Source organism: Nannospalax galili, unplaced genomic scaffold (genome assembly GCF_000622305.1).
Source record: "Nannospalax galili isolate Female #2095 unplaced genomic scaffold, S.galili_v1.0 scaffold513, whole genome shotgun sequence".
NCBI lineage: Eukaryota > Metazoa > Chordata > Mammalia > Rodentia > Spalacidae > Nannospalax > Nannospalax galili.
The window spans coordinates 2,298,354-2,316,568 of record NW_008334861.1 but is presented as its reverse complement, the minus strand read 5'-3'; the positions used below and the strand labels follow the sequence as shown (position 1 = coordinate 2,316,568).

The 18,215-nt window shown below is 45.9% G+C and overlaps 1 protein-coding gene across 2 annotated transcripts in view; it reads right to left on the bottom strand.

Moving 5' to 3' along the window:
- Positions 1-1,766: 1,766 nt before the first annotated feature.
- Gabrq (gamma-aminobutyric acid type A receptor theta subunit) overlaps positions 1,767-18,215 on the bottom strand; it is a 17,960-nt gene continuing 1,511 nt past the window's right edge. Inside the window, exons 3-11 of one of the 2 annotated variants that reach the window (XM_029561817.1) lie at positions 16,956-17,044; positions 12,450-12,517; positions 10,873-11,093; positions 9,182-9,264; positions 8,559-8,696; positions 8,080-8,232; positions 7,598-7,854; positions 6,487-6,902; positions 1,767-5,154 (exon numbers count right to left, since the gene is read on the bottom strand). In XM_029561817.1, coding sequence (XP_029417677.1) covers positions 5,148-5,154; positions 6,487-6,902; positions 7,598-7,854; positions 8,080-8,232; positions 8,559-8,696; positions 9,182-9,264; positions 10,873-11,093; positions 12,450-12,517; positions 16,956-17,044 — 1,432 coding nt within the window. In that variant the 3' untranslated portion in view covers positions 1,767-5,147. Of the gene's footprint in view, positions 6,903-7,597; positions 7,855-8,079; positions 8,233-8,558; positions 8,697-9,181; positions 9,265-10,872; positions 11,094-12,449; positions 12,518-16,955; positions 17,045-18,215 lie in introns of both variants that reach the window. The other variant, XM_008829501.2, reaches the window with a different exon arrangement.

The following is an 18,215-nucleotide window of genomic DNA, read 5'->3' as shown; positions in this document are numbered from 1 at the left end:
GTAGGCAGCACATGACAGTGTAGGTGGCTGCATCAGGCCCATCCCAGGGCTATAAGCTCCATCTGTTGTCCAGGACCACCTTCAGAAGCTGACTTGGCAAGCTGTAGATGTGCCCGACAAAATGACCCCTAAGGTGCTTGTGCGCCGTTACCATGAGAAACTTTTAGCAACAGGAAGGTTGTCAGGAATTGAAAGGGAGACTTCCGCCTGTTAGATAGTCAATGCTGGAACCTGTGGTAAGTGCCTATAATTCCAGTGCTGGGGAAGTGGAGACAGGTGGATCCCTGGAGCTGACCACACACCCAACTCAGCTGAATCAGTAACTTTAGGTTCAGTGAGAGAGCTTACCTTAAAAATATCATAGAGAAGCCGGGCGTGGTGGCGCACGCCTTTAATCCCAGCACTTGGGAGGCAGAGGCAGGTGGATCTCTGTGAGTTCGAGGCCAGCCTGGTCCACATAGTGAGTTCCAGGACAGTTGGGGCTACAGGGAGACTCTGTCTCAAAAAGACCAAAAAAAAAAAATATATGATAGAGGGACTGGAGAGATGGCTCAGTGGTTAAGAGCACTGGCTGCCCTTGCACAGGACCAGGGTTCAATTCCCAGCAACCACATGGCAGCTAACAACTGTCCTAACTCCAGTTCCAGGTGATCCGATGCCCTCTTCTGACTTCTGTGGCTATTGGATGACGCAGGTGTACTCACACACGTGGAGGCAATACACTCATACACATAGAATAAAAATATTAAAATCTTTAAAAAATATGATAGAGGAGCAATCAAGGAAGGCATTAAATGTCAACTTCTGGCTTCTACACACCCATGCACACATGCATGCACACCCACATGTGCACATACACAAATAACCCCCCCCCACACACAAAGAAAGAACCCCAGAGAGCAAAGTTTTCTATCCTTTAGGTCTAACCTCAGAGCTGTGGGCAGACCAGCATAGCAATCCCTGCTCCAACCTCCTAGTCTGCTTCAGCCACAAAAAGGGCCATGGAGGAAGAGCCATTGGCTTCGGCTCATCTTTCAAGGTCTAACATTTTCATCAAAAGATGCTTGGAGATGTGCTGATAAGTGTGGGATGTTTTAATATGACTTTGAAGTGCTTTTAATCTGAGCATGGCCTTTTCCTCTTCGTGGGGCTTTCTTGTTCCCTACTCTGACTCTCCACTTTGGCAGAGATTTTCTTTAAAAAAAGATTTTATTCTGTATAAAAGCCACTTTATTTGCTCTTTCCACCCCACAAAGTAGAACTAAATGTCAATCTTGTATTTTGATACCATAATGACTTGCTCTGTCTTAAAGTTTTTGTTTCCAATGGTTAAGAGCGCCTTGTGCAAACATGTGAACTATTTCAAATGCAATACTGCTAACTTTCCTGCTCTTGAAGACTCTGGAGAGCAATGGAAGCCAGAGACTTTCTGGCCCAGATCACTGTCTATGTAGCACCTCCCAACGTAACACAGGAAACACAATGACCCATCAGCATATTTGCTATTATGAATCTTTATTTTGCTTTCGCTATTTACAAGTTTTTATTTCAGTACATTTCTTTGGAAGCATAATTTTATGCTTCGTCATGTTTTACCTTCTTTCCTGAAGTCAGGACTGGTCAAGGTCTTTTGCATGCAAGAATGTGAATTAACGAGAGAGCTCAAAGTGGCTCTGGAGCTCTGTGACCTTTGCAGGTCAGGCTGCCCAGTTATCAGTCCTTTGTTCTTGCTTTTTACTGTCTGGGCCCAACATCACTGCTGAAGACTTGAGTGAGTTTTACTGTAGTCCATATACTTCCAGAATGTTACTTACTTGGGCTCCATTCGAAGAATCCCCCGGCATTGCCTGAAGTCACACACTGTGGGAAATTCTGGCACCTCTCGCTTTGCTGGTGAACACTGATCCAGGGGATGCAGTGTGCCATGATGTAGGGTATAATGTCCCACAGCAATAAAGGTCCACACAAGGAGACCCTGACCAGCTGGCATATTGTGAATTTAGTGTAACAGAGAGACACTTTAACACCCTTCCCTCCCTCCCCTTAAAACCCAACATTGATAATATATATTTCATATTGATCACAGGATGTTAAACAGCAAACAGAAACACAATGCACTTTCAGTAGGACAAGTCAGTTTCCTTGAATGATGGGTTGTGGAGTAGCTATAATGTTCCTGCTTACTACCAGAGGGCATCATGCAGGCAGAATGCTTAGTGAATGCATTCAGTAGTTAATAGCTTCAAGGGATAGCTGCTGTATATACAGAGTAAGGAAACCTCATTAGGAAGAGTCACAGTCTCAGCAAAACTCGGTTCCAAGTATGCAAAGACTTGGCTGCCTTGCTATTAATGTGATGGCACAAATGGTAGGAATATATTGGACAAAGTCCATTAAGACCCAGTAGATTATTCCCTCTACAAAGGCACCCACAGTAGCAGATCAAACGGGAGAGAACTTAGAAGGCAACACATCGCACATTCCCACAACACAGTGACACTTTGAAAAGACAGGCAGCTGGTGTTCTTCATGGGATAGGGATTCTAGGGGAAAAGAAGAGAGGAAGAAAATACAGGGTGGAGTAGTAAAGTGGGGTTGCTCCATGCAAGACTTAGCGAGGCCCTTCATTCTGCCCAAGCTCTTTGACTGGCTGAACCTCACGAGCACTGGTCAGATGCTCTGTACTTCTACAGATACTTGGTGTGGGGGTAGGCTTGGGAGGAGACATACATAGGCAGCCAGATAGAGAAGGTCTGCCTGCATGGCTGGGGAGAGGCTGGGGACAGCAGAAGACAGAGCACGACAAGGATGCTGACAACAGACCACACACAGAACAGAACAAGGGGAGATCTGGCAACTTTCATGTAAGAATACCCAAGCCATGGCATGCTCAGAAGATTCAAGACCCTGAATCATTGCCAAACCTCCACAGCACTTTGACACTGAACGTCACAAAGTATGAGTCGCAGTAGAGTTCAACTGCTCTCGTTGCAGCACGTTAGGGCAAAAGTCTTTTTAGGATATATTATATCTAGTTATGTGAATATTTACAACTGGCCTCTCTGCCCTTCCTTCACTGGGAAGCCTTCCTGGGCATTGTTGCCTCTTTGTTCCCACTGCCCCAGTTTCCCATTCTAACTTCTCACTTCTTCCTGCTTGACACCACAGGGTTCATAAGCCCCTCCAGGATCATAGAGATCCAAATTCAAATAAGCAGCCAATGTTCAGGATCCAGGAAGCTGACTTTAGATGAGGACACACTACTCTCCCTTTCACCGGAACCCTCTGTGCAGGGTGCCAACACCAAAGAGTCAATCTTAGACATTTTGACAATAACTTTGTTTTTAATTGTGTGTGTGTATGTGTGTGTGTGTGTGTGTGTGTGTGTGTGTGTGTGTGTGTGTGTGTGAGTGTGTGCGGATTTGATTTTGTGTCTTGGCATGCCTGTGTATATACTGATGAGCATGGGTGTCCCCCATGTATGTACATATACATGTGTGATGGTGTGGGTATGTGTGGGTGGGCGTGTATATCTAAGAGGCTGTAGCTGTTTCTATGTGTACAGACAAGGAGAGACAACACAGTGGGCCCATCTAGTCAGTCAGTACCTGGGTTCATTTTTACTTTCACCTCCTGACTCTTTCCCTGGAACGGGTTGAAGTGAAAAATTCTCAAGCTCCAAATTCAATGGAGTTTGGGGCCTATTGATGGAATCCAGCAGCCATTAGGATGGGCTACGGAAGTATTCTCTAATAGGCCCAGCACGACAGGTCTCACCTGCAGCCATCCCAGGAACCTTTGTTTTGAGCATGCAGCCACTGAAAGCCAATTTTTAGGGCATATCCTTTCACTGCATGCTTGTCCATGCTTGCCACCAAGCCGCACATGTGTCAGGCTCACAAAGTGATAAGAAGAAAGGAATGAATGTTTCAAAGCATAATACCACCTCCTGTCCAGTTCTCTGGCTCTCCCACCCTACTGTCTATACCGTATTTTTATTCCCAGTTAGTCTTTTGGCACAGCACCAAGCACAATGCTGAGCACTGAACGCTTACCCTGTGGATTAAGTACTTCCTACCCCCAAGGCACTGTATTAGCACTTCTTTGGACTGCACTAATTTCTTCTGGGTCTTCTATCCAGGAGACAGAAGAGATGGGTGGAGGGAGAGTGAGGATCAATGGGAACCAAGAGACCCTGCTCCGTGGAACTGGGAAAAAAACAGTTGATCAGTCCAGCTAAATAAGGCTTCCCTCATGTCAGAACAGGCCACTGGAATCCTGGTGTTTATAGAAGAATCACTGATAAGAAATATATATGGTTACTGATGTATGTACTTTCATACTAACTAAGTTCAATAAACACAGGAATATGGACACACACTTACTCTACAAATATATACAGAATATATTTGCTTGTGTTCATGTAAGTACACATGTACATAAGTGACACTTTCGCAAAGCTGCATCCACACAGCCACACATCCATCCACACGACGAAAGGATGCATTCATAAACAGCAACATACATTTACACCGATGTAGTGCTATTCAGCTTCTCAAGTGGTTTAGGACATAGACCTACCTGGATGAGTACACATTCAGCCCCAGGGATACACAGAATGCACAAACACAGAAGCATAGTTGAGAAGGTGGGAAAGCTTAAAGGGGTAAGGGACTGCTGGAGAGGCTGCCTATGGAGGAAGGGGGAACACAGGTTGAGTGCTTAGAAAGGCTCCCTCATGACCTCCATCAGTCAGCTGGTGCTTGATGGCAGACTGCAGTGCAGGTTCATCCTACTCCCATCAGGAGCCCTGCTGGCTGGCCAGGGTCATGTTCTCCACCTGTTCAGTTCATGTTCAGTGGCTGGTCGGTGGCCTCTTCCTGCAGAGGTCTCCAGCTGCTGTCCAGTGAGCTTGGCTGTCTGACAGGTAGATTCTGTCAGAGCACTGCCTTCAGCAAAGGGAAGGGGAGGTAGGGGAGTGCGTCACGTGAGACTTAGGAGGAGAAGAAGGAACAAGCATCCTTAAGCATGGCACATAAGCTCCACTTTTTCCTTGGAACACTGGGGACAAGGTGCTTTCTCTTCCCTGGCTCACAGGGCTCCTAAGAGGATCCAACGATGTGGTGGGTTGAAATCGTTGACACTTACTATGCGCTAGACAAATAGAAAGGGTTAGTATATAGATTCATAATAATTGTCCATATGCTATTCTAGACGAAATGGTGAAAGAGTAAGTCTGAACTTTCTTAACTAGTACTTACTTACCAAGTGCTTATAGTGTAACTAGTGATCAACTCACCAATTGATAGACAGCTAACTCCTGACTGGACAGAAGTATTGAGTCCCTATTGCCAAGCACTGTGAAGCAGAAATACAGGTAAGAGAAGGCCTAAGCCCTTCAAAGGGACCAGCTGAACGTCTATAGGCTCCAGCCCAATGCTGCCCTCTTGTCCTACAGACTCCCAATGGAAACGTGCTTCCTCACTTACCCTGCTGTCTCCCTCGGCAGCTCCTCCGACACACCTGCCCTTCCCACTCCTGTAGCACAACTCCACACTCAAAGTACAACCCTAGATAGTGAGCACAAGGAACTTACAAATGCTCCCCAACTGTCCTTTAGCCAGGCCCCAGAATGGTGAAACCGTGCCTAACCCTTCTGCACACTGCTGGCAACTCAGCTTGGCTTTCTCTGACAAAGCCCTTTTTATCAGGTGGACAAGATGCCTGACACCCAGGAAGAAAAGAAGTAAAGAATAGGAAATTTCAGCACTTCAAGGGAAGCAGAAGGCCCCCAGGAACGTTTCTGAATCAGGCTTAGATCTTTGTTCCCCAACCTGGCTCCTCTCTGTCCTCTAAACATTTCTAGGGGCATTTCTAGACCCATGAACTGTTCAAAATGTTTGAAAGGCAGGATTCGGCTAGGAGGAAGGAAATCATTGTGCATTGTACCTTCAAGTCCTCCTCAGTCCCTTCCCCTCTGGCCACATGTTCTCACCAGCTTCTCCCCACCTCATAATAATGTGTCAGATTGCCTAAATAACTGCCAAATAAAATGAACAAAGGGAAGAGGCAAAAACAAAACCATACGAACTGTAAAGGGAACACAGCATGGTACCTCTGCTGCTGTCGGGCACGGGGAACTAATAGATGTGGTAAAGCCAGTAAACCACGTTGAACAGCCCAAAGGAAAGAGGGAAGAGGAAGCGGGACCACCTGTCAACCTTAGGAACCCGGTCAGGTTTAAAGAGCCTGAAAGAGAACCCTTCGTTGAAGGAGCACCCAGGGCTCGGGGGGCAATTCTCCTCAGACTCTGAGCTACTGTCCTTCTCTTGGTCACAGGCCATGATCTCCTCATCAGTAAGGCTCCAGACACTGTCAGCATCCCCCTTGCATTGTTCATCAAGGCCAAGCCAGCTGCTCTTGACACTGATGTCATCCTGTAAGCTCTCAATCTTATCAAGGTCCCAGCTTGCTTCCTGCACACACCTCTGGCCATGGGGCGGCATGCTTCTTCCACTGGGGCCATAGCCATGACCATGGCTCTCATCTGAACTCAGGCTGTCTTCGGCATCGTCATCACCATGGGCCTCAGCACAGTGGTGGATTTTGATAGGGATAATACTGTCGTTAGTGTGAAAGCCATGGAAGTGAATGGTACAGTCCTGCAGGCTCTGCTGAGAAGTGGAGGGGAGATTGCTCAGGCTTTCTCCAGTGGCCAGCTGGGCCTGGCCTGAGTGGGAAGAGACTGGGCTCAGGCTTTCCGAGGTGGCCAGCTGGGCTGGCTCTGAGGAGGACGCCAAAGAGTCAAGGCTTTCCAGGCTTGCCAGACGGGCTTGCATGGGGCTGTTGGGAAGAGGGCCAGCTCTGTCTTCTACTATCTCTTCCACATTAATCAGGCCATCCTTGGAGGGAAAGAAAAGATAAGCTCATCTGTCTCATATCACCTAGTGGACATGGATAGGGGAGGAAACTGGCAACAGGCTTTCCTCATCGTTTGCAATGCTAGTTGACTTCTTTGACAGACGAAACCATCTCCTCCTCTTGGGATCTGTGGGGAGGGGCGGCTCGAGGGGCTGAAGAATAGGACCAAGGGGCTGTTTTAGCATGCAGAGAAGGTCAGCTGTAGCCAAGCAGCTGTCTCCCTGGGGCCGTTGCTACCTCAAGAGTGCTGTGTGCTGTGTGCAGTCTTTCAAGAAAGGCTGAACTTTCTGCAAAGGAGGGACGTTCCTGGAAATTAATGTACAACCCAAAGCAAAAAGGCTCAACATGGGCTCTGGTGTGTAAAGTGACAGCCTTCTTGTGCCTCCCCTCCCCTCTGGGCTTCATCACCTTCTCTGGACTCAAGTAAAATGGAGTAAAATTGGCTTAAAGATTTGGAGAGATCTCACCCTACCCTTTTTGGCCTCGTGGTACCAGACAGTGATCTTCTATAAAGAATACTACTTCATTGTTGTGTGATGTGGGTATGCTCTGGACATGTATGTTACATGTAAGTAGAGCATGAATGTTAAAGGACTATGAGATGTGAAGGGTCAAGTGATAAGCCTAGGCTCAGGATGTGCTCAGGGGAAGCTGGCTGTCAGTCAAAATGTCAAACCTGCACGTTTTGCACGACCACTTCTTCATAGCGGAAGCGGGCAACAACTCTTCTGGGTCTCCTGTGTCGCCGGCGATTGCGCCGAGGTCCTTGGCTGAAGAAAAGGTAGTTGATGTAGACATACTCCAGCAGGGACAGGAACACGAAGAACAAGCACACAAGGATATAGATGTCAATGGCCTTGATGCAGGAAATATGGGGAAGTTTATCCCGCATATGTGAGTCGATGGTGGTCAGGACGAGGATTGAAGTTAAGCCTAGGGACAACACAGAATAGGTTTAGTCTCCTCTGGTGGCTGAAGGTCTTAGCAAGCCATTGGGTCTATATCAAAAAGGGAGTGGAGGCACCTTCGGGGTAGCAGCTTTGCCCTTTACTCTCCTTACTCTCAACTCGACTTTTTTTTTTTTTTTTTTTTTTTTTTTTTTTTTTTTTTCTGAGTAAACGGATCCAAATTTCCTCCCGAGATGGAGATAGGACCTACCAATTGTCACTCTGGCTGCAGAGGAACCATAGTTCATCCAAAATGATATCCAGGAGAGAATGGTGGTGAGGACTGTGGGCCAGTAGACCTGCACCAGGTAACTGCGGACTTCCCTCTGGACCTGGAACTTCACTATTAGGCGCATGTAGGAACCTGTAAGGAAACACGCTGCTGTTAGGCCCATGTGGTTCACTCACTGTGTGTTAGATGTTTCCAAGCTGCTAGCAGATGGAGGTGATGAGCAGGAATCTTTTCCAGCTCTAGAGTGTTGTAAACCTGCCTATTGCTCCCACACTTATTCCCCATCTGTAGGGGTGGAGCCACTAGGGTTCTATCAAAGGAGCCTGGGATATATCCAGAACCAGAGGAATGGGAAAAGAGGCAGCCAGCGTAAGGATCAAAGGCTAACGCCTCCAGGACCAGGAGCATGTAGTGGTGCAAACGGGACAAGAACAGAGACAACAAGGACTCAGGCCCACCTGTATAGAAGTACACCTCCTTGCTAGTAATTGTCTGCCCCAGGAAGGTATACTGAGGGATCTGCAGCTCATCAGTCATGTGGATGGCATTCTCACTGTCTTCCCAGGATAACATGATGTCTTCTACTGTGTAACCATCTAGGAGGGGAAATGAAGAGTAAGTCTAGGCAGGTTTCAGTCCACAGAAGTCTGTGAAAACCAAGCCATGCTTACAACTTGCAATTTGGGGGGCTCCTTTGTGGCTTGCTGAGTGCGAGCATGGAGGGGGAGAGTAAGTCTGAACACTTGGAAAGATGACTCTCACTTTGGAGTATCTTAGTCATGAAGGAATGTGTAACAGAGATGGATTTCTACCCATAAGTATATGCGGTTTCCAAGCAGAATACCATTTACCAACTGGATGACTAGAGCCTCAACACCAGCTCCTCCCAGATGCCATATATAAATATCTCCCTGTCACTGATTATCATTCAGCTACCAACAGCCATCTATCGTGTATCATTCATCTAACATTTATCTGTTGATCGTGTATGCATCTGAGAGACAGGTGAGAGTGCAGGGCAGAGGAGCCATGCTGTTCCTCTCTGTTTCAGGCATGAAGGGTCCATGGGAGAAATACGCACAGCTCTCCACCTCCAGCTTGCAGGCCTGCTTGTCCATAGGGAATTTTTGCAGATCCAGGGAACAGGCTGCTGTTGTGGTAAGTCTGCCAAGGAAAACAAGAAAGAATGTGAAAAAGGTGATTTGAGCTCAGGCAGGCAACCATTCCTTAGGACTCTACAGGGTGGGGAGGAGGCAAGGGTTGGGTGGAGGATTGACCTATGTGCAAGGATGAGAGAGAGAATTGGAATTTGACAAAGCATCCACAAGATCTGGCAGGGCAGAAACAAAGAACAGATGTATGTCCTGTCAGAAAATGGCAGAACATCGGAATGGGAAGGGCCCTTGAGGAAACTGAATGCAGAGACAGAAAGGAGACTTGCGCTTGTTAAAGGAGCAGCAAGGCTGCTGAGAGGAAACTGCGCTGTGTGGAAGCTGCTGGGACTGCATAGCCACTGGGGAGGACAGGTGTGTGATGTGCAAGTACAGATGTGGGCCATGACCCAGGCCCAGCTCTGGCCATATCTACACCCACATTAGTGGTGAAGGCCTATGTGGCTGGCAATGGGAACTAGCAAGATGCCAGTGGGCACAAAATGCATATCCATGAAGGGTGGGGGCAGTGCTGACAGTTGGTCAAGCAGACAGGAGCATTAACTTGCCATGTTGTGCATCCATGAAAGGAACATGAGTCATGACTTTAGGGAAGCCAGGGAGGTGATCTGTGTTGAAAAGGGCAAAGCAGCCAAAGCTCTCCTCTGCTTGGTTTCTGTTCCACCTCTTTTTCTTCTCCTTCTACTTGCTAGGACAGACCCTGCCAATCCTTGTGGGAGTTTCATTTGGGGCACTGGATAGCAGCTAGTGCATAGATGTGTGTGTGCTTACGGCCTTTGACTGAATTTCTCAGGTGTTATTCATCAGTCAATGGCCCTTTAATTGAAGTAAGTGTGATTGATTATCGTTCAGCCCTATGCAAGCATTAGTAGTCTCTTGATTCCATGGGAATGCGGATGAAGAAGAAAGGAATAGGCTGACAGCACCCCAGACTAAGAAACCCAACGAGTAGACACGTAACAGTCTTTCAGGCCAATTGTGGTAGCTACCAATGGGAAACATTTTCTGAGCTAAGCTGACCTCTCAGCTTGTCTTTAGAGATCATTTGTTCGAGCTGACACTGTGAAGCCAGCCTTGGTGACTGCCTGCTCTAATGCAAATAGATGAGTGAAGACTGCCGGTGCGCATGTGTTCCGTGTGTGTAGAGAGACCTGGAGCCCAGGCCCCATTCACACCTTCCCACTGCATCGGCTTCTGTCCTCTCCTGACCTCCTGCTTGATGCACACTTAAGGAAGGGCAGTAGTTTCCCTGCCTCACAGAATGGGAAATAAATGATAAAACACACACAGAAACTAAGTTGGAGAAAGAGGTCGTTTGGACTAGGGAATAGGGATTTCTTGAACAAGAAAGAATTTGTATCAGGGACTGGAAAATGAGCAAGGTTTCAATTCATGGGGAAGGAGAAAGGGCCACTGTAGCACAGTAGAATGGAAGGTGTGGAGCCAGGGCACACTGAGATGTGTGTGGCAAACTCTGAAGGTGTGTGTGCAAGGTAGATTTGCAAAGGAACACCTGTGTGTTGTTGAGAATGTGTTTGTGGTATAACAGTAGGAAGTCGAAAGCTCTCTAAGACATTCCCAGGCTCTTAGGGGGTCTCACCGGATGCCGTATCGCACTGTCCCATCTGGCTGAAGCTGAAACACACGATTCTCTACAGTTACATCATGAACAAAAGCATCTTTGCTATTCACAAAGTAGCAGTCGGGGACCCATAACTTCTTGTACATCTGATAGTCCAGGGTCAGGTTCAGGTTGGTCTCATTGTATGCTAAACGTGTATCCTTCCAGGTCTGATGCAGAAACAAGGTGATTGTATAGTCCTGGAGAGGAACAGGTAAATCTGAATTATAATTTAGTTTTGTCCAGCTCTCTGACCTCTGTATACATTTATCACATGTATACAACAGTATGAAACATGTATAGATGTGTGTACAAAACATAAACATGCTTAAGAAAGGATGGAAAAAGAACCTTCTATAATTAATACCCAAGTTACGAAACATGACCAGTTACTTTAAAGTTACAATGTCCTTTTCAAAACATATTTCTCCCACCCCTATGAGTGAATATTGTTCAAGATTTTGATAGTACTTCCCATGCTATGGGTTACAGTTTTATTGTTTACATGTATGTTTCTAGAAAACTAAATCTTGGTTGGACTTCTGTTTTGAATTTTGTCCAATTGGAGTCAAAGTGCATGTGCTTGCGACTCGTTTCTTTTACTCAGCATTATATTTGCGATGCCCATTCACGTTGCTCTTCTGCATTCTTGGAGGATATTTCTATATATGAACACACAATGTATATAACCATGTAAAAGCACCATCCATATATATCCCCAAACCAGGAAGCTGGAATGACAAAGTGAAAGTGGCAGTTTGTGTCCTTGCTATGAGTCAAGAGCAGGTGAGGGTTGCCATTGTGTCCGCCTCACCCATATGGGCAATGTCTGACTTCCGATATGGGCCATCTGCTAAATACATAATGGGCTCTCATTGTGAGTTCATTTTGCATTTCTCTGACTACTAACAAGGTCAAGCATCTTTTTATATGTTCATCTGCTAATTAGTTTTTTTGTCAAATGAATAAAATTCTTGTTCACATTTGTTGGTCATTTTTCAATTGGTTTTAAAAATGGGGCTGGAGAGATGGCTCAGCGGTTAAGAACACTGGTTGTTCTTGCAGAAGACCCAGGTTCAAATCTCAGCACCCACATGGCAGCTAACAACTGTCTGTAACTCCAGTCCAAGGGGATCTGACAGCCTCTTCTGACCTCCACGGGCACTGCACGACATGGGTGCACTTACTTACACGCAGGCAATACACGTATACACATAAAATAAAAATAATAAAATAAAAAAATATTTAAAATATTCTCATTAGTCTGCACAAATTCTGTATATTTTGAATGTTGGTTCTTTGTGTTGCAAATATCTTAGTCTACTCTGAATTATCATTTCACATATCACAGTGGTTTTTTTTGTGAAACTGAAGTTACAGAAGTTTTGGCTACACAGAATTTTAATATAATTGAAATTGCCAGTATTTGTATGGTTTCTAATTTATGTGTCTTATAAACTAAATCACAGGTTGGAATAATTAGAGTTAGCTTATGACTATGCCTCTTGTCCCTTGCCCCTAGTCTCCAGTACCATGGCTGGAATCAAGATACATACCATATTTATTTCTGAAATTTGTTCAATACTGGACACATAGATAGATACCGACACAGGCACAGGAGCACCTGTAATACAGGAAGATATGATTATAGGAGAATTTGGATAAAGCTTAATAGTCTGTCCTCAGGAGATACTTGCCCAGGTTGAAACCTGTTTGGTTGTTTGCTAGTTGTATGGCCTTGAGTAAGTCACCTAATCTTTTCCATAGGTAAAATGGGGATAATGACAGCACTGATCCCATAGTGAATGCACGACAAGCACTTAGAGCAAGGCCTGGCTCAAGATGTGCTGAAAGGAAGGGGTAAGGGCATCATAGAAAGAAAATGCAACATAGAGCACTCTTTTGGTAATTGTTTTCTCATAGACAACTGAAACTCAGTGAGCCCACAAACAAGAACTGAGATGCACGGTTTTGTGTGACTGAAACAGGATGTCCATATTTGCTACTGAATTTGTGAGTGTAAGTATATGTATAAGTGAGTGTGGGGCATGTTTATTTGATCCTGTGTGTTGTATGGGAGAAAATGTATGAGTGAGTTTAACTGCAAGTGAATATATGTGTGACTATGTATATTTGTGTACAAATGGATATGTGAACATGTGTGTTTGTGAGCTTACCTCTGCATTACATGAATGAGTTTGTGCTCTTATGTGAAGGAATGTGCAAACGTGCTTATTTCAGTATGTTATGTGAGAGTACATGTGCAAGCATACACAAGCATGTAGACATGGTATATGGAAGTGAATGTGTGATTGTGTGTGCTCCTATGTGGTGTTTGTGAGCTTGCCTGTGTGTATGAATGAATTTTTTTGGCATGTATGAATCTGTGTTTTTATAGCAGTGACCATGTGAACATATCACTAATATGAGAGTAAATGTGAACATATGAGAGTGTGCTGTTGGGGTGCAGGGGAGCAATGAATGTGTGAGAAGGTTCTGAGTCACGGAATGTATGAGCATATCTGTATGTGAGTAAATCTATTTGAGTATGTGTATCTCTGGAAGTTTATTCATGTTAGTGATTTGTGAGCATGTCACTGTGTGAATGAATGACTATGATAATCTGTCTGAACTGGATGTGTTAACATGCATGTAAATGAGCATGCTTGCACATTGTGTGATGTCTTCATGTTTATGTGTATGAGAACATGTTAGCATGTTCATGTGTGAATGAATGCAAAAGCCTGTTTGTGTGCAAGCATCTTAATGTGTATGTGCATTTGAGTGAATATGTGCCCATTTCCATCTTTTCAGTGAATGTTTGTGTGTGTGAGTGAATATGTATTTTTTGTGATCACGGTCATGTGTGAAGCTGTAAGCATGGGCTTGTGAGCATGCTAATGTGCATTTTCATGCTTTTGAGTTAATGTATGTGTGTTTTTAGTCACATGTATGAGCATGTTTGTGTTAAAGTGGATGTGTTTGTGTGTTAGTGAATTTGAGTATGTTCCGGTATGTGGGCATATTTTTGAGGGAATGGGTATGTCAGTGTGTGAGAGCATATTTGGTGTAAGGGTATTAATGTATGTAAATTTGCTAGTGTTTTGGATATACGGGCATGTTGATATGTCTGAGTGTGCTCATATGTAAGTGCCTGATTGTGTGCATGCATGAGCATGTTTTATGACTTAATGTGCATAGTCAGACGTATAAATGAATTTGTATGATCATTTCTATGAGCATATATTTATATATGTATAAATGTGTGGTTATTTTTCATGTGTGTTAATGTGTGAGTTTAGGTCATGTTTGTGTGTGTTGATATGTGAATTTAAGTGAGTGTATGGTCATGATTGTGTATGTGTATGTGAACGGGTATCTTTGTGACTGTGACAGAGTGTATGAATGTCTCATCAGAATTCTTCTGACTCCCAATGTTTTTTTCTTCCTGACCTGGGTAGTGTGAGCAGAGCCCACTGGTAAGACTGAAATATGATCATGAATGTGACAACAGTAAAACTGGACAGTGTATGGAGAAACACACTTTTATTATTATCTCGTCAGCTTATGGCTAAGTGTATTACATCACACTGCTGCTAGGGAAACACACATGATGCCTGTAATTCCACCTGCTGGTTTCACTGAAGGCTGATTGCCTAGAAGCTGAGCCGAAGAGAAGGAAATGTGTTATTCCAAGCCCAGCGCTTCAAAGAGCAAAGTGCTCTGGGGAATAAAGCGTATGAATGGCAGCTGAGAAGTAAATGGGGCTCCGCTAGGGCACAGCTCAGACTCCAGCACTCAGGGCTATTGTGAACAAGCCCCAGGAAAGTGCTATGTAGTGACAGGGGTCTCTAGAAACACTGTGTTTGATTGCTGCTTTGTAGGCTCCCCCATGTCTTTAGAGGATGGCAGCTGTGTTAGGCAGGCAACAAACCCCAGAGAGGCCTGGCTGCCAGCCCCTTCCTCCAAGGACAGGCTTCTCTAGACCATTCCACACCATTCGGACATTGCTCTTGTTTATGATGAATGCCATGGAACTAAAAGGCCAGGACAGAAACCTGCCCAAGGGCTCCTGGCTGAAATGGAAGTGGGCACTGAAATGTAGTATAGAATAGATTGCTAAGCCCCGATCTCTCTGAGAGAGAGAGAGAGAGAGAGAGAGAGAGAGAGAGAGAGAGAGAGAGAAGAGAGCACGCATTCTTGTGTGTGGCAATTAATCCATAATACTGGATTCCACCTTAAATACAGAGAAGACTCTATGTCTAGTTGAAGGCTGAACAAGGAGCCCTGGATTACCCAAACCTCGAATGCTCAGCTCTCTATCCTACTCCTCCTATACTGGTGTCCCAGCTGTATACACTGCAGTGTATGAAATGATTGGTATTCCCAAGTTCTTTTGCCCTCTCACCTTCATCTACTGTTTGACCACATCGGTACAGGGATCCATATTTTATCAGAAGCTCTACCTTGGCTTGTTCATAAAACCTAGTGTAACCTTCTCTTGAAAGATGGTAGTAAGGGGCCTTAAGCCTACTGTGAACTGTGCTGGACAGTTCCCAGAGACACATTCTTGCCTCTGTTCCTTTGCCTTAGTTTTGGAGCCCTGTAAAGATGGCAGCCTGGGCCTAAAATGGTGGGGAGAGTGTGTTCAGTGGGAGCAAATGGTTCTTGTTTAGCCTTTGATGATGAACGGAGAATGAGAAGGAGACAAACAGGAAAGAAACATCTATTTCCTGTCACCCTTTGGGGCTTTACACAAGTGGGTCTAAGACCAGTGACAAGGAAGGGATACTAGCTATACTTTACCACTTGAATTTCCATGTGCTCCCCCCTTCCCTTGGGGATCCATGCAGAAACAGTGCTGCCACCCTGGCCTTGGCAGTGTACAGCCATTGGAATTGTGTGCTTTCTGCTTTTTCCAATCCTGCTACCTGTGCATGTTCACCTTGGATCCCTTGGCCCATGGCTTCTGCCTTCACACTCTGGGAGGGAGCAGTGGAGGAAAAGGGAAGCGCCAGTGTCAAGATGGGTCCTCAGGCCACACATGGTGTCTCAAGGGTCTACTGCTGCAGCCAAATGCTCCCGTCAGTGTGCTTGGGTCAGTGCTTTTACAAGACACAAATGTGAAACATTAGCAGACTCTAGGCCTATAGACTGGGTCCCATCCTGTAGGAAGCTTTCCTGCTTTGTAGCTCGTTCTGCTATCTTTTTTGTTTTTTCATCACTGTGCAGCCCTGGCTGGCCTGGAACTCCTTATGTAGACCAGGTTACCCTTGAACTCAGACAGATCCACCTCCTTCTGCCTCCTGAGTGCTGGGATTAAAGGTGTGTGTCACCATACAGGGTTGTCCTGCTATCTTCGAACTGAAAAGTAACTTATCCCTACTTAAAGCACTTTTTCTTTTGTCTGTTCTTGGTTTGGGGTTTCTTGGGTATCCCCTGGGCCAAGGAATGATACTCCTGTTGTGTGGGGTCAGGGTGGGTGACCTTAAAGTTGTATGGTCTGGGATAAGCAGAGAGTTTCTTGTAGGTTCGTGCATCAATCTCTTTGTCAGTTGCCATCTTACTGTTTAAGATCTGAACCCAAGGCTGAGAGGCATCTGGACTTTATTTGGCAGTGATCATCAGGCTGGATTTTGTGAAGATCACAAGGATGTAGTACAGTGTGTTGGATGGACTAAATTTGGTGAGATCTGAAGGTTTAAGAAAGTGGAACATGATGGAAGGGTCCCAGGCCCAGGTTGGTTAGGCAGCAAAGGCAGAGAAGACCACAGCGTCAGTTCTGAACTCTGAACTGTTTAAAGGTGGCAAGTGTGCTTAAATAGCCTGGATTTTGGAAGAGGATGAGGGTCTCTTCATAGAAAGAGAGGGAAGTGAGGTACATTCCGGGGAAAGAGCAGAAGGCCTGTGGTTGGGACTCTGGGGGTGCTCTCTTGCACCGTTCAGCAGGCTCAAGAAAGTGGGGCTTGGAGGGGAGAAGTAGAGAGACTTGTTAGCTTACAGGGTGGGGCTGGCTCTATTCCATTTAACACAAAAGCCTCTGGTGTCTGGATACGGCTTACCTCCAAAATTTGGTCTCAGTCGGACATCATATGTCGACAGCACTCTGTCCAAAATCTTCTGAACTACAGCTTCATTTGCACAATTTTTGCTGAAACAGAGAAGCCATGAATAAATGTGCGTTGCCTTGTGGCCCACTTGCCAGTGGCTGACTTGCCAGGGCTATCCGCTGCTCCTGTGCATACGCAGACATGTCCAATCATATGTGCATGCACTCTCCCTTCCTTCCTCGCCTCCCTGCCCACAGTGAGTCAGCCAGAAGCACAGCAGTGACGCAGACTCTTTCCCCTGCCCCTCCCCCTTCACAGCTTTAATCCAGAGGGTGGGGCACAAGGACTGGATCCCTGTTACCAGGCAGGAATAGTGTGGGGGGATCTCCATCAGGTGGAGGGAAAGTGGCAACGAGGACCCTTCGAAAACTGCATTGTTTCAGACCTCAGAGGAGCTGCACTTGGGTGCGCCTGGATGCTGCTTTGCAGATTGACAAGCCTCCCTCCAGGGGTAACTCATTACCCCAGGAAGCCATCTCCCACTTGCAGTGCCCTCCTGAACTGAGCCCAGGTTTTCTAGCTCAAAGACACCTTTCCCCTGCTTGGCCTGGCTCTTTTTTTTCCTCACTTTTATGTCAACCTTGTTTTTAAGAGTTGGCATCTGGCATATGATGCAGAGAGAGTCTTGTTCATGTAGCAGAGATTTATGACCCTCATTGAAGCAAGGCATTTCAGATTCTTGGGGTTTAGAACTGTCCTCGAAAAGATCCATCTTGGGAGCAGGCATCTCTTTTACTACGCATGTGCTTTCAGCCTAGATGTGACTTGGGTGAGCACACGCAAGTGAAGCCAGCTCAGCTGCATAGAGTTGGCCTTTCCAGAGGTCTCTGAGATGCTCACCAAATTCACCTAGACCTTCAAGGCCCCCAAAGGGCTTGTAAATGAGGACAGGCCCCAGGCATCACTGTGACTCTTTGGATGGTTGACACATTGCCATGCAAAATCAATCTCTCTGTCTCTCTCTGTCTCTCTCTCCCTCTCTCTCTCCCCCTCCCTCTCCTTTTCCCTCTGGCCTTTCCAGAGGTCTCTGAGATGCTCACCAAATTCACCTAGACCTTCAAGGCCCCCAAAGGGCTTGTAAATGAGGACAGGCCCCAGGCATCACTGTGACTCTTTGGATGGTTGACACATTGCCATGCAAAATCAATCTCTCTGTCTCTCTCTGTCTCTCTCTCCCTCTCTCTCTCCCCCTCCCTCTCCTTTTCCCTCCCT